Consider the following 25,232-nt stretch of genomic DNA (forward strand, 5'->3'; position numbering starts at 1 on the left):
CCACTAAACATACGCTGAAGGGATGAATGAATAAGAAGGGAAAGGAAGGGGGAGGAAGGAGGAAGAGAAGGGAGCAGGGAGGGAACGGATGTCAAGGAAGGAAAGATCAGATTTCTATCCATGGGGTTTCTTTTTACCAGGGTGCCTACTTCCTTCTACGATTTCCTCCCGCTCCCGAGCTCCTTCACATTCCAGAGGGCCCGAGCCCTGGTGGTCAAGCAGCAGAGGAGACTGACACCTGCAAAGAAACATCAAACTCAACCTCCACTTTTCTCGTCATAGCATCCCCTCCACTGCTTTTATAGCCTACACATCAGCAATGTAAAGGGAACCCTTCATTAGAAACTGTCTCCTAGCAAATGGAAATTACGATATATGTTGGTCCACGCCTGCCAGAGAAGCTTAAATGCATCGAGAATTAGGGGCTCTGGTTTCACCAAAGGGTCAATAAAGGCACTTGAACAGCAGCCATTTACTGATAAAGAAGTGTCGCTGACTCCAGGAGTTTAAAGGATTTGTCCAGCGTCAGCTAACTTGTCCCCAACACACTAAGGCTGAGCTCACTGTTTTCCTAAAATACATACATGGCACTGATATTTCTTTCTATTAAATTATTTAAGGAATAAAAAATGTTTGCTTGGCTTTAGACTGTGTCAATGTGAGCTTTATTTTATGAAAAGCCAAAATATAAAAATAGAATCTTGCAGAAGAAATAAATTGAAGAAAGTTTATTCATGTTACAAAGTGATCTTTAGTATACAGAAAAAGCCAGAAAAGGTTTCTTCATTTAGATTAAAAAACAAACAAACAAACAAAAATCTCCCCTCTACTTCTAAATGCAATTTAATTTAGAGAAAACTATATACAACTTTAAAAAAACCATCTATTACATAAAGTGGAGGACACATGTAACTTAGACTACAAATAATCTAATTCTAAACCCAGACCAGAAGAAAAGAGGATGCCATAGAGAGGGATTTCCCTCTCCCATGTGAAATCAATAATACCAACTTCTCTTCTCAAACTCAAATTCCTCCAATGCCTGATACGGTCATTCTCTAGTTTAAATCATTCCTGTCTATCTCTTCAAAACCACAGAGGTTCAACTCGGTTGCAAAGCAACATGCCAAAACACCCCACTACTCCTCTGAAAAGTATGACTGCACAAGCACTTGCCCTTTTCTTTCCTTGAAATGTATTACTGTTTTCCCTGAATTATTAGCATCAATCACAAGGAATTCTTTGGCTTTGCATAAGCTTGCTCCTGGAAACCACGCAGATACCATAAGAGATAGTTCACAGCTAAATCTACTGAGGCAACCTGCTACTGCTTCTCAAATAGGAGGAAAAAAAAAAACCCCAAAAACAGATGTGTCAAATACTTATGTTGTCAAACACTGAACCTGATTCTAAGGGGTGTCAGAGAAGAAGCACTTTCAAGGGAGGGGGGATGCAAATTTATTCCTCTTTTAAAATGAGGGGGAAACTTTCAAGGGCCACTGTTCATAAAGTCCTCAAATCCATAATTTTCACATGTTAAGAAAGCCTTTTCTTTTTATTAAAAAAAAGAGAAAAGAGAAAAAAATATTGATAGACTCAGCTCATAGATGAAAGAGTGCTTCCCCCAACACAGAAATGATGAGTTCCCTAACTTGGACAAGTCATGTAATTAAAAGCAAGCCTGGTATTTTCGTAAGTTCCCAAACTGCCCTGTGTACAGCAGGCACACAGTAAACACTCTAGAATGGATCACAGCAACATGTTACTCCCAGGGGGTAGCAGTGAGATAAAAAGACTGTACCCGTCATATCCCACTTGCTGTCTCCAGTGGCCACTTCCGCTGGGTCCGGGGTCACTGGACGATGACTGGTTGCTGGGCGAACTTCTGTAATGTTGACTAGAGTCATTAACAGTGCACTGAGGGATCTGTGGAGTTTCAACATCTTGACCTGGCCTGTTTCGTTTCACAAATAAATTCATATTTACAATGACAGAGGAAAGGAAGGAACACGCATTGCAATGTGAAACAGAATAAGTCATGGAAAAACAAACTATGAATTGATAACAGGAGATACTGGGGGGGTTATGATTGGCAGTTGATTACTGGAAAGAGATGGAGGTAGGGACAAGCCTTCAATTTCTTAAGATTCAAATCTCAAATAAGGAGTCCAGAAAAATATGGAAGAATCGCAGCAACAGAAACCCCACGGACATAGAATTATGTAAAGATTTCGACTTCCTGTCATTTGATACTCAATACAAGTCACATTTTGATTCTATATTTCAAACTTACCCAGAGAAAAATCTGAATTTGGCAGAAAAATTCCTTTTCACACATTTTTTGAATGCAATTCTATTTATCTTTTTTTTTTTTGGAAGACAGAAAAATGGGCAATACTCATGAGAACTTGTGGAGGTTCCCTTTTGCTACCAGAATTCTCCTGATTTTATTCTTTAGTTCACTATATTCTATTTTAATAAGGAGGGTTCTGCAGATCCTTTTACTTCTACATGTGGCTTGCTGTGCGGCTGTCCCTTTAATCTGGACTACCTCTGTGCATTTCTTGGAATATAGGAGGTTTATAAACTTTGAGTAAGGAGACCCAGAGTTTAGGTGACTTAATGTCAAATTACAATATATCATTTCTTGGCTTCATTATAGAAAAGAATAAGTTGGACAAAGCAGAGGATGACCACATGTTTTAATCTTATCAATTAATTATGATTAGTACTTACATAGGTTTACTGTGTGTCAGGCATGGGTCTAAGCATTTTACATTTGCTAAATCATTTAATCTTCATAATGCCCTGATCCATTATTGCTACTGCTATTTTTCAGAAGAGGATATTGGAAGCTAAGGGATTAGTAACTGCCCCAAAGTAATCACACCTCAAGTAAGTGCCAGAGCTATGATTGAACCCAGACATCCCGGCTCAGAGTCCTCGCTTACAGTACTCTGCTGGACTAGAGCCTGACAAACAGCTCTGAAAAAACTCACAGCATCTTCATGGGATGCAAGTTACATGAAGACTAAAACTCCTCCATGGCATGTAACTTTTAAACAAGGGCATTCTTCCATTGAAAAGTTTCATTTAAACTAAACTCCACTTTGTTTAAAATGAGAAAGAAAAGTAAAGGCAAAGAAGTTCCTGGAACCTCAAAGCAACATACACATAAATTAAGATGGTAGGCTTTAACCATGGATTTTCCAGGGGACAACATCCTTACCTAGAGGCTCAAACAGTAGTTTTTAAGCAATATTTTCCAGATTGTTCAGTATGTAACTGACCAGAAGATCATGGATGGAGAGAGGAGAAACTGTCTCCCCTGGTGGGCAGGCATCAGTGGGTAAGGAGCTCCATTCCATCCAGAGCTATCACTGGACCAGGGCAGGGATGGGCTCCAAACACCACTGAGTTGGGAACCTACTCTGCTCTCTCGCCTGCCAACTTGTTCAGAACAATATTAAGATCAAGCCAAATAAAAAGCCCCTCCCTACTGTTCCGAGTTCTGTAAAAGCCTGAGTTCTACAAGGGCTGTCCTTGAGGAAGTGACAGAAATTCAGCAACAAGAGCCAGCATTACCTTGTGCCGTCCGGCAGCTTCCGGTCAAAGGATGTGCTGCGGGGAATCACAGCCTGGGCCTGCTGGAGGAGCTGCTGGCACTGCAGCCGGTCGGGCGTGCCAGGGACAGGGGAGGCTCTGGAGAGGGGCTGCACCGCGGGGGTGGGCACCCGGTGCCACGTGGTATTCCTCCTGAAGGGAGTTTTGTACTCACAAGGGGTGCCTTCGCTGTCGAGTTTATATTCCACCATGGGGATCCGGCAGAGCTCCGAACACCCTCTGTTGAGCCAACAAGAGATGGTGAGAGGCAAGGAAACGCCGTTCCACCCAAGCGGCTCTGCACAGCCGTGCCTCCACCGTGCCCGTCAACCATGTGGCCCTACGTGTGCTTCTCGAGGCTTAAAGAACGAGGAGCAGAGCGATCTGCTCCATTCCCTGGTGTCTGAGTTCCTCTTCTGTCAACAATCACTGAGTCGGAGAATTACCAAGTCTGTGCCTTTAGCCTAACTAACTGCTTTCACCTTCATGTAGTCGTACGACTGGTGAAACCAGTAAAGGGGCCTGCTGAAATGGTTGTACTGGTTTTTAAAATGCCAAAATACCAGACCCAGTAGCCTTTGTCTACACCTTCCCTCTACTCCCAAATAAGGAACTAAAGGGATTAACACTTGGCACAACACAGGCTTCCAGGACTCTGCTGATGATAAAATATTTTAAATATACTTCTGGGGATAATAAATATGTTTTACCATAATTAGCAGTCAAAAGCCCAGGGACATTCAGTGCCTTGCTCAAAGTGATTCAGCAAGACCAAGACTGAGCTCCTGGTCTCCAGTCTCCGAATTCTTGGTATGTGTCTAAAGAGTAACAGGACTTAGAAATAAGATACCGAAAACTGGTGATATCAGCATTTAGGGATGATGGCAAACAGGTGTGGAAACCGTATGCTTTATATATGCGCAGTTTACTGTACATCAACTACACCTCAATATAATCATAAAAACAATCTTACTAAATGGGAAGAGAAAAAGCTTCCTTTAATTGTGATGTTTTATTTTTCAAGAAAGTCTTTGGTTCAGTGTGGTATATGTAGAAGGTCAGTCTACTTAGTGATCAAAGGAACTGGGCCATGTCAGAGGCCCTCGAAAATTTACTTTGACTGCAGAGTTTAAATTCTTGCTGGTGCGGTGGGGGAGGAGGGAAGGGGTGCCTAGCTGCTTCTAACTGGTTTCTCTATCTGCAGTGCCTCCTCTCACAGATCCTGTGTAAGGTTTATCTTCCTAAAAACTTTCCTCTCCTCACTGCCTTTCAGATACAGTGTACGGTCTTTGCCTAGCACTCACTTTCCTGCCTGCTTCCCAGCACTCCTCTGCAACTGCACTGCCTACACCGCGCTCACAAGCCATGAGTTCTTCTGACTGGGGCCCCAAAAGGTGGTTAATGTGACTGCACATTATTTAATTTTAATTAAATTGAAGCTTAAAAACTGATAATCCATTTTTTTTAAAAGGACATTTGCAACAGCTTGGGCACGTGAATCTGCTTTTTCAACTGTAGATTCGGTGAAATCTAAACACATATGAAGTATTTCAGAAGAAAATTTAGTCATATGAATTAGGATATGCTATAACAGTAAAATGTATACAAGACTACAAAGAATTACTACAACAACAAAAAAGAACATAAACTAAGGTTTTTTTTATATGGGCTGTATGCTGAAATATTTTGGTGATATTAGGTTAAATAAAATGTAGTCAAAAATAATTTCATTTATTTCTTTATATTCTTTAATATAGCTACTAGAAAATTCAAACTTAAATATTACAGTTGGACAGTGGTGCTTTAGAGGAGCCCAGTGTTACATAACCTGGCTTGACTACAGTTCCCTGAACTGCCTTCCTGCAACTCGCTGGTCCACCTGCCCTGAAACAGAGAAATCAAGGTTTAAGGGATGATTTTGAACTGAATCATTATATGGAAACTCCTTTTTGCTTTCTGGTATGTCAGAGAAGACCGAGGGAAATTTCTGAAATCTCGAAATCGTAATCCAGCTGCCTTACTCTCTGATGATTGTATGGCCTTTATCTTCTGTCCCTGTGATTGTAAAACTACCTTGTGACTAACCTTCACTTGTACCCAGTTATCCAGTTTTTCAACTTTAGAGTCTTGTAACCACTAAAGACAGCCCTAATGTTTATTAATGAAGGGTCTTGGATTGGCCCACAATTAACCCACCTAAAGTCCAAAATTATCTTTGTAATTGAGACTGGCTCTAATCAAAATGCGCCCACCTGACGTACGCAGTAGTTTAGACTTTAACCAACAAGTCACCTTATACCTCATTCTACCATTTTTTTACATACATTCTGTGACTAAGTATGCAATCAATCTGTGCATGCTCAATAATCAGATCACCTCTAATTACATCATCTGGGGCCACTGTGCTCATTACACTAAACCCTGGCCATCTTTCCTCTAATAAAACTATCAAAATTATAGCAGTTCAGGGAGACAGATTTTGGGCCACCAGGCCATCTGCTCTCCTACACATACAGTAATAAACTCTTTCTCTCTTTGAACCCCGGTGTCTCAGGAATTGGTTATTGAGCAAGTCCAGCAACAGAATCCATGGCCTTTGTCTGGTGACAACCCCACCCTCCACTTCCCTCCTGGCTATCACATCTCCCAATGTGGCCGAAGTCTCTGCTCAGAACCCACCTTCTCCCAAGATTTGCTGACTCCACTGGCCAGGGTAATGGCAAGCAAGCATTTGTGCAAGTTAAAAAAAAAAAAAAAAGGTCAAGGCCCTGGGTAGGGGCTCTGGGCAGACACAGGCCCACAAGCAGAGGAGGGCGGGCTGGATTTCAGGGATCACTCAACCCCTGCAGTCAGGTGCGTCTCTGTACAAACCACACAATGGTATGCAACAGCCTGCCCCCAGCCACGGTCAACCATGTTTACTTCCATCCAATAACATGATTTTGGTTCTGGTTAAATGACAGATATTGCTATAATACATTTCACATATATTTTCTGTTTCTTGAGATAGTTTTGTAAAGTATCTCAAACCAATCTGCATACACATCAAGCACATTTTCATAAATTTTAACAGAGGAAAAATCCTTCCTATATAATCTGGGCAGCTAATTTAAACTGTAGTTATATAATCAGAATCATGTCACTTTACTATGGAGTCTAGGAAACACGAAAAAAATCTATCAATAAAAACTGTCATGGTCAAGGAAAAAGCTGAGTGTCCATCATGTCAAAGTCAGGTGTGGTTTTTAGTCACCATAACCAGGTTCATCAGGTAACATTACAGCTCCCCAAAAGGCCATGTCCTAGACTGCTCTTCCATGAGCTCAAATGATCAGTCAGGTATTTAAGGCCTTTTAGCTTAACAAAATAATTGGAATCAGACATCCTTAAGTTTCCCACTAACCACATGGCAATAGCACTGTTAACCTGATCAAAGTCAGCCTGCAAAGCTAATTAATGTAGTCTGGCCAGGAAACAGTAAGACTGGGCAAGTTTAAAAATTTGAGTATTAGGGCAAATTATTCCAATTTAACATGTTGGTGAAGTCATCAAGATCCAAAGCTGCAGTTCCTCTCACTACACATTCCATAGTGAACATAAAAACTTTCTTAAGGTATTGCTCTTTAGAAAGTAAAGTATGATTTCCATTTTGAAGAAGGTAGACTGAAGAATTTTCAGCCCCTTCAAAATCATCACAAAACAACAACAACAAAAACAAATGCAAACCCAACTGTCAGTAAAAGTTGGAGATACCCAACTCTAAAACACAATATATAAAGATGAAAAGCAAGTAGTAGAATGCTAATAATTTAGCAGAGCAAAGAAAGGCTAACCCAAGGGGCTAGAGGGAAGACAACAAGAAGTATTACAGTGCTGGAAAGGCACAGAATAGGAAGCATCAGGCACTGCAGAAGGTAAAAATGAATAAGGAGGCTTAAAAGGTGAGTATTATTTCAAAAGTAAGGAATAGCCCATGGTCCATATCCCTGGAATTGACCCTCCCCTTCCTATAAGAGTGAGAGCAATACTCTCTAGAAAAGTCAACCTAAAAGGGTCTAGATTCAAGGATATTAGACAGAGGAAATGTCTGTCCTCTGTCTAATATCAGACAGATATTAGACAGAGGCTGAAAAGTAAGACTAAGTAGAAGTCTTACTGGAAAGATGAGACTCAGAGTTACTTTTCTTTCTCCCAAACCCAGCTTCAGAATGCTTATCACCCCCACAAAGAATGAAGATCTTTACAGATAAGATCTGCAATATAAGCCGCCCAATCATTCCACACTAAAGATCACCAAGGAACTATAACCTTAGAGAAGGTGAAGGAATATTTGAAATTTAAAAGCCTGACAGCTGAAATTAAAAAAAAAAAAATCAACAAAACAATTGGAAGGTAAACTTGAAGAAATCCCCTCAAAAGTTAAAGGAATGAGAAGTTAAGAAAACTAAGAGTTCAGTCTAAGAAGTCTAGCATCTAATTAATAAAGGTTTCAGAAAGAGAAGAGAGACAAAAATTATGAGAAGGACAATATTAAAGAAATAATACGAGAAAATTTCCACAACCAAAAGACATGTAAAACCAGATTAAAAGGCCCATGGAGTATCCAGCACAATGAATGAAGAAAGATCCAAGCGTTTCTGCTTTAACTAGATACTTTTATCTCCTGGGACTGCTGATTCATCCATATGCTCAATGATCTAACTAGAAACCAGAAAGGTATAATACTACAGTAGAGTAACAAAACATCCAAAAAACCTACTCTTATTTTCTCCCCTAATCAATGCCCTAAGAAATTCACTGAATGTTCAGGAGACTGACAAGTTTGTTATCTCAAAGGTCTCAACTACCTGAATAGGGCAAGTCAGGAAACCTTTAATGGATACTTACCAAAATTAGAGGTCCTATTTAAAAGTTAAAAGTCACATTTTGAATGAAAGGAATGTGAACCTTGAATCTGGTAGACAAAGAGCAACTTAAATTACTGGTGCTTGTCTGAGTTTCAAGTTTATTGGATTTGGCTTTTAAAAGGAAAAAGGAAGGAAAGCCGAATTAAGTATGGTATCCTTAATTCATGCTCATAGCTGCGTAGATTAAAGTCTTTATTAAGACAGGATAATTTAGCTTGAGTCTTGGAAGAAAAGAATGATATAAATGCAAAATCTTGATTAATATTTGTAAAAACTGCTGACAAGAACCTGTGCAATGCATTACGTTGAGAAGGGAATTAGGGTGGAATTATTTCATACTCCAACTTCTTGCAGAAAGTCATATGCAAAAGGTCTTACTATTAAAACTTACTACTACAAATCTTTTGCTCTCATAAAAATCAGCTATTCTCAGAAGAATGGTTTTATTTTTAAATCAAAATTAATTTTGTTCTTAGGTGACACTTTTACTGCAACTAAACTTATAAACTGAATTTTGCTCTGTTGACTTTTATGAGTTAAGATGTCAAATAAATACCATTGATTATAACATCAGTTATCATCAAACCTAGTCAAACTTAGTGCTACTCCATACGTATGAGAAATTCCTTGAAGGATAAATGTAAAAAATTTAGGGAAATTGGGAAAGATATAAAAAAGAATTACAAATTAGCCTTCATCGGTTTCCATGCTATAGCATGTACATTCTTGCACATACTTCTTCCTTCTTGTGTGGTTCTAGCCATGACACCAGGCAAGATACTTACCTTCTCTGGAGCATCTAACCTGGTGCTGCCATGAAGGGCAAATATTTTCGACCAACAAGAAAAGGCCAACTGAAGCCCAATATGAATTAATAAAAAAGCCTTCTGAGCAAGGGCTAAATATGAGCTGGTAATCTTGTGTGGAAGTGAAACACTTGGAAAAAAATGTTATACTGATGTTTTTCAAAAATTAAGATAAAAATTCAGATCTCACTGAAAAATGCACTTGGCTTCTTTTTGACATATCAAATCCATGTCAATGGATGGGAATTGTATTTCTCGCTTTTGGCACACGTTTTCCATAGTTTGCCTGCCAAAAGCAGATACTCAAAGATGTTAGGAAAGGCTGAAGAATCACATATATGTAAATATCTCAATTTCCTCTGTGCTCAATAACAAATATATTCATCACCTCCTTATGTTCCTAACTACTACGCTAGGTAGAGATTAATAACAACTCAATCTCAGGGTTAAAAATAAATATAATTTATTAATTCTTTTTGTCTAGCAGGTAAGTTTTCTCAGTCTAGTAACACATTACTATACCCTGAAAAGCAAAACATTTTGCAGAACAAGAAAGTCATAAAAAAATGTGCTAGTTAAAAATGATACTATAAAACTAAGAATGACAAGTAGTTCCATCAATTGGGAGACCTCAAAGGACCTTAGTTTTACTGCTTAATTCTGAAAACCAGTACTACCTAACCTTCCGAACTTATCACTGTGGACTTCCTGGGACAGCTTATTCCTGTACTAAGGGACACTCATTAATTTATTTATACCAGTGTTCATCAGGCCTCTGTCCTGCCTCCTACAGAGAAGGTATTTCTTGGTCTACAGCTGTTACCACGCTCTGGCTTCTGGGCATTTCCAGAGAGCAGTGTGTCCATTCTCACAGGTAAAAGGGACCCACACTCAGCGAAGCACCTGCGTAGCCCATGTGCTGATACTTTAGAGACACTCAGGAAGGTCCCCAAGAGGACACTGACCCACACAGTTCCATTCGTTTACACTGACACCTCTAGTTTCCTACAAGAACCCTCAATTTACCATCAGTGATTTGGGAAACTGAAAGTAGAATCACTTGCTGGCCAGTCTGCAGAGTCAGTTCTAAAGGATCAATTGTATCTCTGGGGTTTGATCATCCAAGACCATCATCTGACCTCTGCCAAACTGTACAGTTCACTCTATTAATTTTTAACATGAATCCTTTGCACTAAGTAAACTGCTCTCCACAAAAGAAATAAGCTCAAACCCTAGTGCTGCCAATCAGTAGCTTAGAAATGTGACACTCTCTTTGGACCCAAGTTTCCCCCTCCATAAACTGAACAACAGCATTACAAAGCATGCAATATAAAAGACGTGAGTGCCCTGAAGTGATAAGCTTCACAAGAATAGTAGTTACAAAGAGATAATATCAACTCGCATGCCTCCAAAAAATTGAGGGAACCAATATTAAATACCAAAGACACATAAACTAAATAGAACAAAATATTGACATGAAAGTTTCTCATGAAAGTTGTCTCTTTCTAGATAACATGTTTATAGAACTATGGAATTTTATACTTTAGTTTTATGTAACAACCAGAACTGTAGAACATTTCAGAGCTACAAAATGCCCTTCATCCACACTCACCTATATAACAAATATATCATTATTCTGATCTCATATAAGAGTAGGACACATGGCTTTATATTTTGCAGCTTCAAAACTAAGAAAGGGGAAAAGTCCTGAGGGAATTAAATAGGAATAAGACTTTTGAAGACTTTAGCAAATCAAAACTAAAAGCCTTAAAGAACTGAGAAAGTTCAAAGGAACAAGGTATATTCTTACCTAAATAAATGGCAGTTGAACAGTTTAGCTAGACTGAGTAAACCATAAACCAATGCAGCCACAGCTTAACATATAATTATGACTTGCATTTACTGTACTCTGAAAATGCTTATTGGTTTTACTTTACTTGGCAGCATCACAAGGAACCTTTAACTGAATCTACCTAACAAAAAGCCTTACAACATATTGTAATGCTATCCTTTACTTCCAATCTACCACTTTACCTTGTATTTTCCACATACATGATGCATTTGATTTTCATAAAAACTTATAAGGTACAAAGGAACCCCCCCCCCCTACTTTTTTTTCAGCAGATGACTCAGAGAGGCTGAAAAGGTCATACAGCTAATCAGGGGTAGAGTTCCTACTGGAAACCCAAGTTCTCCAGCTCCTAGAACAGTGCTCTTACAAAACATCTCGCTAGTTCTTCAGGAATCTATCAAAGAACAGTTAACATAACCCATATGTAGCCCATGTTTTCTACTAGACGCTAAAAGAATCTTTGGATACAAAGACAGATCCCCTCAAATGAATTACCTGCTTCTGTTATATTATGCACTTTGTAAAAGAACTTCTTTATAGCCCTGGGGATTAAAGTAATCACTGATAGTTTAATAATTTTAATGTCTGTTATGCTAATAGCTTGCTAATAGCTAAAAGATTCTTTCCAAATCATCTAACAAGGTGACAGGGGTAATTGATGCTCATTTGCTTGAATCACAAACTCTTTCTGGTGCATAAAATATCAAAAGCTTCCAAAGAGTGAGAGCCACATAGTATAACTTAACTGTGAAGGTTAGAGCAATGTCATACGTGAAATTGATACTAAATGAAATAATTCACCTTTCAACAAATTTTCTTAATTTACAGATAGAAACAGAAACATTGAGACTATAGATAGAAAAAGAGGCAGATGGACTATCAAACAAAGCACTTAACTAAGCCCTTTAAAAATACTCCACATACACAACGCCATTTGATTTTTCACAAAAATATTTGAGGTACAAAGGAAATCCCTATCTTTGCAGAAGGTGGTCCAAAGAGGTTGAAAAAGTCATATAACTAATCAGAGACAGGGTTCAAACTGGAACCCAAGTCCTCTGACAGACTCCTAGTACAGTGCTCTTCCCCAAACACCTCACTAGCTAGCTCTTTAGGAATCTATCAAAGAACAGCTAATGTAACCTACAATTAGGTCACTGAAAAGGAATGCGTCATACTAAATAGGAAGCAAGGCTATCCGACATTGAATAATCCAGAAGCTTCCATTACATAGGGGTGGATTCTGGCCTCATGATTCTATCTCCAATACCTACCACAGGATCCAACTTATAACAGAGGGCCAGGACATTCTCGCTGAAACAAACCAGTTCACTTTTTATTCCCAGAAAGCACAAGGGCAGGCATAACATTTTACATTTCTTTGTATATTTCAGAGGTATATAAAGAAGATTTCATTTCCAATAATTATTTGACCCCTGATGATTTTTGATGAGCACATTTTCACAAAGAATATCCACCAGCTATCCGTTATCACGGCCATGGTGGACTTTGCCAAACCAGGAGACAGTTATTTGCCTGAAAGAATTCTCATGTTTTACTGGATCTTTTGCTTTCTTGTTACAGTCTGAGTAAGTTTCCAAAATTTCAAATGCAAAAAAGTGTCAGCATTTGAGTGTAAGATTACTAATTAGAATAGCATTTTCTGCACTAGTTTGAGATGCTTATGATTAGGTGATAAGTTGTTGCTTATAGTTTGAAAAAACTATTTTTCAATAGTCAAAATACAAATAGGAAGCAATGTATTTTAAAATGCTAGGTAGACTGTACGGAGCCCATGAGAATGGAATGTGTCTGCCTAGCAGACAATTTCTGACACAAACTAGTTAACACTGAGTGAATGAATGAATGAATGAATGAACAGAACGCAGCCTACCTTATGGTCTGTAATCCCATGTTCTTTCCTCAAAGAATGAGAGAATAAGTTGAACATTATATGTTCGTAGACCTGGGCAGAGGACTCAGAATAGTTGAACGTACTATATTACTTTTATAAAAGTAAAGCTGAATACTGTTTTCATATTTCACATTGAAATGTATTGCTGCCCGTCTATAACACAATACCAGATATACCTGATTTTTATTATCCACACAAACAAACCAGAACTCCAAAACCTCATTTCAGTTCAGACTTCAACTCACTATCCATTTCTTACATAAACTGCTAACCTGAGAATGTAGTCTTCCTCCCTATTTCTACTTCCATTTCTTCCTCTCTATGCATTTGCAGGGAGTTCAACAGACAGGCAACAGGCAGCAAAACAGAGGAGAAGAACATGAAGCTTTAATCTTATAGAATGGTGAGAGAACAACAATACAGACTCACGCAAACATGAGACAATTTCCACTGTTTCGCATTATATAGAGAAATGTGTTTTGGATAATATGTCAACAAAGTATGAAAAATCACACAACAGATGCACCACGGCAAGGAATTTCATTTCCATTTTTATTGGACATATTTACTAAATTCACTCCCATTGTATTACAACTCACGCATAATCCTGATGAGCTGTCATTTCCTATAGAAGAGTCTTTTAAGCTGATGTGCTTTCCTTAAAATGACACTGATAGAATGTCAGTCACCTTTGAAAGCTAGGGGCTGGGACCAAACCGGCGGCAGTATATCATCCCTTACAAAAACAAGAAAAATCTTAAGTATCTTTAGCAACTCTACTTGATCTTTGCCACAGAGACTGTCTGCTTGGGAAACACCCTTGCTCCCTTTAACACCTCACCTTCACTGGAAGAGTATCATCCAAAACTGCTTCTTGCCACTCATTTCCAATCTATGCAATTGGAATCCAAGCCCACTACGTGATCAGTGAATGAGCATTCCCAAAGGAGTCCTTTGTGGCTGGTGTTCTTTGGAAGCAATGTGGAAATCTAAAACTGCTTCTGCTTTCCTCTCAAACTTAAGGACAGCTGGGTTATCATTACCCCTAGGCTTGAGAAAAGGACATCGAAAGGCTGGGTGGCTTTTGATTTAACATAAATACTTTCTTTATTTAAGATTTCATTTAACCCAGAAGCTTCTGAGTCATACCCAAACACCCATCTGACGTAAGGACAGCCAGAAGCAAGTCTATTAAATGGGAGGTCTCTCAATCTGCTGACAGGAGCAGATGGGCTCCATGTCAATTTATTTTCTCACAAATATCCTGTAGGACAAAAAATCAAGTTGATAAACAGCAAAAATGAGTCAAAGCATTTTTCACATTTTTATGAAGAGCTTTAAAATACTGCATATCATTAATTGGACCATTTTTGTAGTCCTCACGGTTCTTGCATTAAAGATAGCCTAAAAGAAAAAATATATATATATATGGGAGAGAGAGAGATACACAAGTCCATTCATATGAATGCTTTTGTTTCCCCTCTGTGATAAGCACTAAGGGCCAGTGTGTTTGAAGTAGATGGTGGTAATTTTCCATGCCACAAATCAAATGCGTATATTTAGCTTGAGGCATATCCTTGTATATTTTGCTGCAGGGGTAATGGTACTAACCAGTGTTTTAGTTCAAAATGTCTCTGTTTTAATTTTTAAAATGAGTCAAGTGCTATCCACTTCCCCTCTTTGCCTTGCATGTATAGTTTCTTTTAAAAATCTAATAATGCAAAAAGCTAAACCTGCTCGGAACATGGATGAAATTTAAAATGACACTTCATACTTATATTACAGCCTATAGCAAAGGACTGTTATTGCAAGGATAACTTCCTGTTAAAGAGGGAGCTGTGTCACAAAAGTCAGTATGTTTATAAGGGTACTCAGGCATTCACAGACAGAAAATGAATCCCAAACTAACAAAAACATGCATTTTAAAATTTACAAATTCACAGAAATTTGGAAGACTGAATTGAAAGAGCTTTAAATACTTTCTAGGCTTAAAATCTTCAGGACTTGCAGAAATGTGAGAGTGATAGTTTGCTAATTTTGAAGTGTTACTACAAGGCACGTAGTTAATTCAAATCCTCCAGCTGAGGTTAAATTTTTAGGACAGTTATTCCAGATAAATCAGAGGAAAGACCTCTACTTTCAGGGAAAGACATTAATGGGACTACTAGAAAACAAAGGCTAAAACATTTACAGAAATATCTTGAATAGTTCATTGAGAGAATGTGCATTTAAAACAAAGAACAGGCGGTGCAATGGTGGCTCAGTGGCAGAATTCTTGCCTGCAACGCCAGAGACCCGGGTACGATTCCCGGTGCCTGCCCATGACAAAAAAAAAATAAGGTTTTAATTATGTGCAGACCAAGTCGTCAGCAGACAACTAGCTCTCCTAAGATGTAGAACATAGCTTTCAATAAAAAGATGACAGCCAGAACTTGTAAATAGTAGTTTTTGTCTATTTGGTTTAGCTGAAAAACAATTCTGTATTTTTAAGAACCTCTTCTAAATCATATGTGTTCAATACCAAACACAAAGATAGCACTGCCAATTATAGTAACCAGATCTCCTAAACGCTAAAAAGTTGTTTTACTGAGCGATAGAAGATCAAAATTAAAACAGACAAGAAATGCTTTTTCAACTAAAAAATAATATAACTTTTTTGTCTAATTCTAAGGCTGTAGTTAACCTGTGAGATAGATAAAAGATGTAATTTTCAGCATAAAATATCTGAATTATAAATCTCTATTTCTACCACAAGACAGACACTCTACTATATGTAAACGTTTCTAATAACTGGCTTAAAATTTATTGTAAAAGACTTTCATGTACACAGTCTTTTAGCTTCAAAGGCCTAAAAGATTTGCTTTCTGTTATTTCTAAGTCAAATTTTAAATAAAAGTTTTTTATCTTTACTTTTTTTGTACTTATACCCTATGTGTGATTCATGGGACTACTGGAGAACAAATGGATTTAACAGTACAGAATCGGGCAAGGAAGAAATGAAAAACATTTTGGAAATTTCATATGACATGGGACTAATCCTTTCAAAAGGAATTTCTACTCGCTAAACCTTTATTTTATAAACCTATTGGGTAAATGTAGGATACAAGTCATAGAAAGTCAGGCTGGGAGCAGATGGGAAGGAAATCAGGAGAAACAGGTATTTGTAATATCAGGGAGAAAGATGGTACATGGTCTGCTTTCCAAAAGGTAAATAATTGTTCCGGGCTACATTATTCATTATGGTAGCCACAATCCACATGTGACAAATTAAATCTACATTAATTAAAATGAAAAATTCATTTCCTCAGTCTCGCTAGCCACATCCCATGTGCTCAAGAGTCACATGAGGCTAGAGGCTACCAGGTTCAAGAGCGCTGATACCGAACACATCCATCATTGCAGAAGGCATTGCTGGACAGGACAAAGAAGAGGAGATGGGGAAAGGAGAATGAATGACTCCAGTTACCATATAAATAAGCCCAGGAAGTAGGCAGAGCAATGCTGCTGTCTTTTGTGATATGCAATTTCTTTTTTAAGTAGGAAAGCAGCTCAACTGAATATGCTGAACTCTTATTAGTTTTTTAAATGCATGAAGTACTGGTCATGTTAGACAGATGTTAAGTGCTTTACATACATCATCTTACTTAATCTTCATAAAAACCATATGAGGTAGGCATTATTGTAATGCCTGATTACAGATAGAGAGGCTTAAAGAGAGTATGTAAATTAGCCAAGATCACACAGCTAATACCTGGATTCCAAGCATACTTATCTCACTCAGAAGCCAGAACTCCTAAGGCTACCTCAGAAGAACTCAAGTTTGCAATGGAGCTGAAGGACATGTCCTCTAGACAGCACTAACCAACATCCTCCCCCATAAGTACTGGGTCACAGCCTTGAAGGATAGCCCTTCTGAATTAGCATTCTTTCTTTCTTTGGCTTAATATGTTCTTAGTACTGAGTATGATTTTTTCAATTAATTACGGAAAAGGACTGCTTTCTAATTCCATTCTTGCTCCTATCTCCCACATATCCACCTGTGAGTTTTCCAAGACTAGTCATTTCTTTACACATGTTTTTCATGACAGTTTATAACAGCATCCCAAACCAATAAATTAAGACCCTACTAAATGCAATTCAACACCTCCTGAACTTCAGTGTGCAGGAAAGAAGCTGTCACCACACAAATCATATTTTGTTTTTCAATATTCCTTCATACATTCAGGCATTGATCTCTTAAATATCCTGTTAATAATCAATAACCAATAACTTCACACACACAAATGAGTTCCAGTTTTGCAGAGAAGAATATTTAGTTTGCAAAAGGCTGATTCTAAGTATAACTACACTAGGTGATCCAAGCAGTTGCCTTGCTCTTATAGTTGATATTTATCTCAGCTTTTATGGGGTGAATTTCCCTATAATTGCTTCCAGAACTGTAATTCACTAATTACTATACATCAAAACTTTTTTTCTTTTTCTATTCTAAAGATCTTCTTGGATTGCCGTAATGGGTTTTCATAAAAACCATATGAGGTAACAACACTGACAGAAGATATACTGGACTACATTTTCAGAGGCCTGGGAGCAACCAGGAGAACCAGCCGTATCAGAAGCCAAGGAGAGGCAGACACTGCTGGCGGCCCTGAGGGTCCTGCCCAGAGTCTCCCCAGCCTTACCGTCGGGGCGAGCCATCGTCGTGGGGCTGGATGATGACCACCTTCACAGTCACCGAGGTCCGAAGCAGGTCGATCATCTGCTCGTGGGTCAGCGTGGCCACGGCCACTTTACAGATCTCCACGAGGCGGCTCCCCTGGCGAAGACCAGCCTTCCAGGCAAAGCCGAAAGGCTCTACATCAGCAACGATGCCTTCAAAGTTCACGTGGAAGCCGAGCTGGCCTAGCCCATTCCTCCTCAAGGTCATTTCCACAGTCTCGCAGCCTCTGGTCACAATCTAGAGGAGAAGGAGACCATTAAAGACCCCTTCCTGCTCAGGCTGTCAGGGAGCGCCCCCTGGGTTTTTACACAAGCCTCAACCTCACTCCCCTTCACCTCTGCCCTCACCTCACTGGATATTACAGCCCTACAAAGTGCCCGCCCTCTTTCTGCCCTTCCTGTCAAACTATAGAAGCCATGAGACAAGATCATTTAATTCAGTGTTCACCATAGTTACCCTTGACCTTCAAGGGCAAAAAAAATAGTGAAAATAAAACAATGGTTTAATTCTTCAAAGGCAAATCTATTCCTGAGACAGCTGTCCTGCTTTTCTTTAGGGCTTGTTTCTGGACCTAGAGCTTGCAATCTTAAGATTAACTCTGATAAAGCTCTCCTCTCCATTCCTCTGTCAATTCACATGACTCTCAAACATACAAATCCCACTGTTCTAGATGGATACAGCAACAGCGAAAAAAGGGAAGACTCCTTTTCACCCACCAAGCACTAAAACCTATTCGACAATTGCATTCAACTTTAAAAGTAAAAAATGGCCCACCAGTACTTCCAAGCTAACCCTCAGTGTCATGTCCCTAGGCTCAAGGCAGGACGCAGGGGGTCAGAAGTTTTAAAGATCTGTTAGTGCTATGGCTGGCACCGGCACTAGAGGTGTCCTGCACAGTCCTCAGCGGCCACTCGCCTGGCTGAAGGAAGTTCCGGTCTAATGTATGGTACGACAGCCAGATTCCTTGGTCGTCTCTTGACAAGGGAAGCTGGCAGGGTGGTGCAGTCTTCCGGGCCTACAGACTTCCTATCCCGTGTCGGGCTGATCACTGCCAAACCAGAAATCCCTGCAGGGACGCCCAGCACTGCAACCCTAAGCAACAGTCGTGCCAGCATTCCTCCTTTTCCCAAGAACATGATTTTTTGGAAGTACCATAAAAAGGACCAGTGAAAGCAGAAAGGCTGGCATCTCACTCAGTATACTAAAGCCCCAGAAGTAATTAGTGCAGCCCTCAAAAATGCTTACCTAGAGTAGCTTCTATGCAACGAAAGAAAATAGGCTCATTAAACATTATTTGATGACTACGGCATTACTTATTTATGGGAACTTTAGAGTCAGAAGGTATCATGCATATATCCCCAAAAGCACAGAGCCAATGTATGACGTTTCAGTTTAACAGATGCTCCATTTCCATGAAACATGCTCTGAATATATAGATACCTATTTAATAAAACCTGTGACTGTAAATGCAGCTGTGGGAATGGGGCTTGGTTCAGTGTATCACCATTGTGTCTGCTGTTTCCATGGCTACCACAAGTCTACACACTATGAACCAGCTTCTCCCAGATAGAGATGACAGTTCAGGGTTTAAGGAAATGTGGAAAGAGATTGCTAGTTCTAGAGGTGAACTTTTGAAAGACTGAAGTTCCCAACCTATAAACTGAACTAATTTAAAGCTGTTGAAAAATAAATTTTTTAAAATGGACAATGTGAGTAAATTTTGCCTTCACTTCTTTTGCAACTTCATTCTAAGCTCTTCCACCAAAAGACTACATATAAAATGTGCCCTACCTTCCTTCAAATACTGATGCGATTTTCAGTTAAAATTTAATATCCATGTTAGACTGAAGAATAAATGAGCAAGCTTATCCAGAGACCTACAAATTTTGTCTCCTCTGCTTCTTTTCTGCTACTTCCTCCACTATTACTTTTTGTCATTTCCTCATCCTCTCTCTTCCTTGCTTATTGTCGCCAAAGGCTGAGTTTAAAGGACTATGTTCTTATTATGAGCTCTACATTCATTTGCATGGGCTCAATTATCAAATGTTAGCCTCCTATCCCTGCACCCAGGACTGCCCACATAATTTGGGATGGGGGGCAGAGAAAAATAAAAATAGAGGGCCCCTTGCTCAAACATTATTGAGACTTTCCAGACAGCAACATCAGAGCATTAAACTAAACAGGAAATCCTTCTGAAAGTAGGGCTGTGTGTGACTGCACAGGTCGCACATCCACGAATCCAACCCACCTGCATCTTTAGGCTTACACTCTCCCTCCTTCCCTGTACTCAGACACCTTTTATTTTATTTTCCATCACCAAGAAAACAGAACATTGAGTTTACCCTCTGCCAAACAGGTAACCATTCCCAGTATGTCCGTTATTACTACATATATTCCTCTTTTCATTTCTCTTGTTACTGCCTGTTACTAGTTTGTACCAATCTTTACATTCTAATCTCTTTAATAGTCTGGGTTGTTTAGCATCCAATAACTTATGCTGCAAGTCAGCCTAGTTACATTAATTACTTTTCTCAAATATATTACAGACATTAAGCACCTTAGTCACATATCACTTTAGCATCAAAGTCACTGTCCTAGGAAAATGGGAAGACGGGGATAAGAGAATAGCGAGATGTGTAAGAACTGCGTGACTCTTTGGTACGAGTTTAGTGGTACAAATACGCGGCCTACGTGTGCAAGGTTAATGGCCACTGAACGTGCGTTTCGGCAACTGGTGAAATGGCATTTGTTTGTGATGTGTTTTCAGGAGCACGGATTATGAGAACTCAGTGGATCTCCTAAAAAAAGGTACTTGTGACATAGAAATGCATACTCGTAAGGAGAGTCATAAATTTAAAAAAAAAGGTATTTGTAGTATTACAGAAAGCACGATGTATCCTGAGACAAGTATAACTCAGGGTCAAATTCTCTAGGAATATAAACTAATCATACACTTAATCATCCCCAAACTCATATCTAGGTCTGCACACTTTTACCAGATAATATTTTGAACACACTGAGGCCCTTTACTATAAATAGTGTCTGCAGATAATGAAATTTTTCTTCCAAGGCTAGCAGACATTGACTTGATTTTATTATCTCTTATAAAAGGTGTCAAATAACAAACGGGAGACTTATATCTGGTGGGAGGAAAGGGGGCAGTTTCTTTTACATGATACATAGTTGCCTAAATGTTTTTTAACAAAATACACCTTCTTGGGGGAAGATTTACATATGAGAAGTTCTATTCTCAAGGGTGTATTCTTTTACCCCCCCCAAAATAAAAAAAACACATGGAAGTAATTTTGATTAATTCTTATTACTCTATTATATAGACTCAAACTAAAATCTGCATCTTAATTTATTAAAATGGAACAGAAATGCAACTGCTAAATACCATGGAGTGCTCAGTACAAAACTTAAGGGGTTTGTACTAAAAACCAATACAAAGGCTCTACTTTTTAAGCCTGATTTTTCTCAGTCTTCTTAACTCGATGGGAAACTGTCTACAAGACTAAGAACGTATTTAATCTGGCTGATTAAACAAAAATATTTGCCGTATAAATATTGCACAGAGTTGAATCTGCAAATAGGACTTAATCATTCATATCATCAACAGCAATTTTGTGCCTATTAATTACTTCTGAGAAGGTAGTGCCATATTAGTCTCTACAGATACAATATCTAGGCAATTCTGTATTTCTTCAATTACTATAAAAATACATTCTGATGCTCTCTTTTGTAAGTTGGTTTAATTTTTCTTTTCCAAGCAATTTATGACTGGCACTTCTCCACCACTGAGGTATTCAGCAATCTCTCCAAAGGACCCAACATTTAAAGGGAAGCTCTGTATCCATAAAAAAGAGTAATTCATTCACTAAATGCTGTCATCATCATTAAATTTCCATAGTGGAAGTGATCATAAATCTGGGATTGAAGAAATAAGATGGTGGAAAATACAAAACATGTACTTACTCCTAATCTCTGAACAATTTCCCTTATGTCTTCAGCACAGTTATCCACTGCAGACAGAAGGATACATTCTCCTCTTTCATAAAACACTTTGATACTCATTAATCCAGATGTCCACCCAATAACATCCCTACAGGAACAGTTAAATACAACATTCTTGGAATCCTTCTCAATCAGCATTATAAACTCATTGGAAATTCCAAGAAGACATTCAATGTCTGCAGACTGGCCAAAGTCCCGTGCTATAACATGCCACATGACTGCTCCAACGCTGAACAAATGAGCATCCTTCCTTGGCTTTACTTTTTCTTTCTTCTTTGCTCCCAGTGTGATGAAGCTGAATTTCACAGAGGTATCCACAGTGGCGGTTGTGACAAAGTTTTCTGCCAGGTCTTTCAAGTACTCTTGCCTCGTTCTAGTGGCCATCGCTCGAAACTTTTCTGATTTATGGGCTGCATTTTCTGCATTTATGACTTTGGCTAAAAGAAAGTCCCGAAACACCGCTGACTTTGGAAAAGTCACGCCTTTGGGAATGGGCGGACCAAATGGCGGCACATCTTTCGATCTAGACACTCCGACACTGGGGATGATAAAAGAGAAAAAAAGCATGTTTACCTTCAGAAATGTGACAAACACCTACACCTGGAACTTACTCATCTATCTTGTTGCTTCTTGTTCTCCTAATTTCTGAATATTTCAAGATTTTTGTTTTTTAAACAAAACATCTTTCAAACTTAGTAGAAGGGGGACACTGAGTTCACAGTGGAATGGGATAAGCAGTTTCAGGTGGTGCTAGGCAGGTATTTTGTGACTTAATGGCTGATTATCACTGAGAAAGATAATGATGCTTCCATCTGAAGTGAGCCTAGCCCTGGTTTGCCACATAGCATCTCAATGAAATTGTACAGCAAGATCATACTTACAGGGAACAATATTTCTAAGCGTCACTTTTCTAAAGGAAATGCTCATTTTACTTGCTCACATTTTAAAATTTTAACTGAAGGTTCTATGTGAAAATAGTTTTAAAAGCTTCCAGGGACTGAAGAAATCAAATACATAGTAATAATAATGATAAGCACTTCAGTAAATCAAAACCAATAATGCTCTTCTACATCAGATAGCAGTTTTAGTTGTCTCATTATTTTGAATAAGGTCAATTATAAAAAAATGAATTAATTAACAAATGAAGGATTAGAACGAGCAAGTGAATGAATGAATCCCACAGCATCTGCTCTCCTTTCTCCTATTAATAATAAACACTGAATAGCCACTGCAGACCAATACTTTGTATTAATCTCTCCTTTGCTCAGTCTGAAAATTTATGTGTTAAGACAAACAAAGGAAGCAATCTTTCCTTCTTTTTCATCATCATGGAAAATCCTGAAAGAGGTGAATTAAGGAATGAAAACATTTTATGGATCTTTTTTTCTGTCAAATGTAAATTCCTTTTCTGGCATGCGGTTGGTTATACTCTTAAAAACACCATAGTCCTCAGCTGTCTCTTAAACTTTCATGTAATCTGTACACTTTACAATGAAGTTTAACACCCTCAGGAACTGAACAAAACAGATGGCAGATTGGAAGGGGAATATGTTAAAAGGAAGGCAAAGGGAAAGACTGTGTCCCTTTGGGGACAGATACACCAAACTCACTCATGAATAGAGCCTGGTGGTGCTGTGCAGTAATGTGGGGTGGAGGAATGGAGACTTGACCTCTGCCCTGAAAATGAAAGGAAAGTCCTAAGAACACTGCAGAGGTTGAGGCTGCCTGGGGGTTGACATGGCACTTAGCATGTCTTCCCTTTCCCTACAATCTCTATGATGGGCATCATCCTGGATCGAGTATGAACTGATCAGTCCTCCCACAGGTGGCTTCAAGAGAGTTGTTCCACAGCTACCTGTCTGAACCTGTGATTAGTCTAATCACCCCTTTCTGCTTCTCCTCTTTACAATGAGCAGTGATCTCAAAACGTTTCTCTGTGCACTTGAACCTACCCTCCTATTACTGTGTGCGATAAATTCATGGGGTTCTCTCTTCTAGTAATGAGCACCGATTTCCTGAAGTATTTTACCCAAGGAATGCCTCCGTTATTGATGAGGCCAAATCCTATTTGAATGACACCTTGGAGGATTACTTTTCTACACTTAACTCTATGGATATCAAACTACTTTCTGACTGCATCTTTGAATGCTCTTAAGCTGAAGAGGGGGAAATTCCCTATAATCAATATACTCAAAGGCTGCTCTCAATGTGAAGTTCCAATTTTTGCCTGTTATCTTGTCTCTGGGATGGTACCAGTTATCTGGAATGGAGGCATGGTGTCTCTAGCCTTTCTGCCCAAAGTTATAGCCCTAATATTTCATCTGACAAATCCTCTAGAACATATGCCATATTCCTAATCAATAAACAATCTTGTACATCTTAGATCACTTCCTATAAAAAAAAAAAATCAGTGCTAAGCATGGCTATTCCATTATTATTATGACACTATTGGGTGGGACTCAAGTAGAAATCCCTGGTGACAAAAGTTTTCATAACCCCTAATCTTCCAAGCAGAGATTAATGTTTTTAAGCCAGATTCAGATAGTTTCAATGGGTTGAAACAAAAATGGGTTCCAGAAATTTACCCAAATAATTTGACAGCATTTATAGATGATTTAGACATAAAAGTAAAAATAAGATGAGCAATTTTTAATATGCAATTGAGAGAGTTTTAGTAAAGCCTACTAGTTAAGAGGTAATAAAATAAAGTAATTAAAGAGCACAAACTCTGGAACTGGGTGCCCTAGTTTGAATTCAAGCTCCACCACTTACTGTGAGACTCTGAGTTAGGTACATAATGCCTCAGTTTCCTTATTTGCAAAATAGAGATTAAAATAGTACTATCATCAACAACCTACCATGAGGGTAAAACAAGATGATGAATGTAAAGCTACCATCACTGAAGCTACTGTTGTTCTAATCATTATCACAAATAGTCATTTTAATAATTGATTGATTCTGTTGTCTAACTTTTGTTGGAAGGGGCTATATATCAAATATTCTGAAACTGAAGTCATCATTTTTTGTAGATATCTCCCAACTGTGAATTCACTTTTAGCTACCAAGCCCATAGAGTAAGCCTTCTCATTTAGTTACTGAGGCATGGATTTTGCAAAGAGTTTATCTTGGAAAGTAAACAAAAACATAAACCCAAAGTTATGGCTGCAACCATTGAAATTAAAGATTCTTTTATAAAGATTCAAGCAGTTAAGTCTACTTTTTAAATTTCCAGACTAAAGTTACTTCTAACAAGGAGCTTTGGGGACACTGATTTATTATTTCTTTCAATATTCAAGTAGATGCAGCATTATCAATTCTTGAGAATTCTGCTGCATTTTTGAGTGACATCTCATACCACCTCTGTTGGGTGGTTGTGTGCTCTTCTCAGGCATGCACCCTTATCATGTTGCACAAGTTT

General features: G+C 38.6%; 1 protein-coding gene across 4 annotated transcripts in view; it reads right to left on the minus strand.

Moving 5' to 3' along the window:
* The window catches only part of SIPA1L2 (signal induced proliferation associated 1 like 2), a 245,756-nt gene that overhangs the window by 46,457 nt on the left and 174,067 nt on the right, over positions 1-25,232 (minus strand). For 3 of the 4 annotated variants that reach the window (XM_077168346.1, XM_077168345.1, XM_077168349.1), the window contains exons 9-13: positions 21,776-22,352; positions 17,763-18,037; positions 3,586-3,843; positions 1,802-1,954; positions 138-238 (exon numbers count right to left, since the gene is read on the minus strand). In XM_077168346.1, coding sequence (XP_077024461.1) covers positions 138-238; positions 1,802-1,954; positions 3,586-3,843; positions 17,763-18,037; positions 21,776-22,352 — 1,364 coding nt within the window. The remainder of the gene's footprint in view (positions 1-137; positions 239-1,801; positions 1,955-3,585; positions 3,844-17,762; positions 18,038-21,775; positions 22,353-25,232) is intronic. The other variant, XM_077168347.1, reaches the window with a different exon arrangement.

This window comes from Tamandua tetradactyla, chromosome 7 (assembly GCF_023851605.1).
Source record: "Tamandua tetradactyla isolate mTamTet1 chromosome 7, mTamTet1.pri, whole genome shotgun sequence".
NCBI lineage: Eukaryota > Metazoa > Chordata > Mammalia > Pilosa > Myrmecophagidae > Tamandua > Tamandua tetradactyla.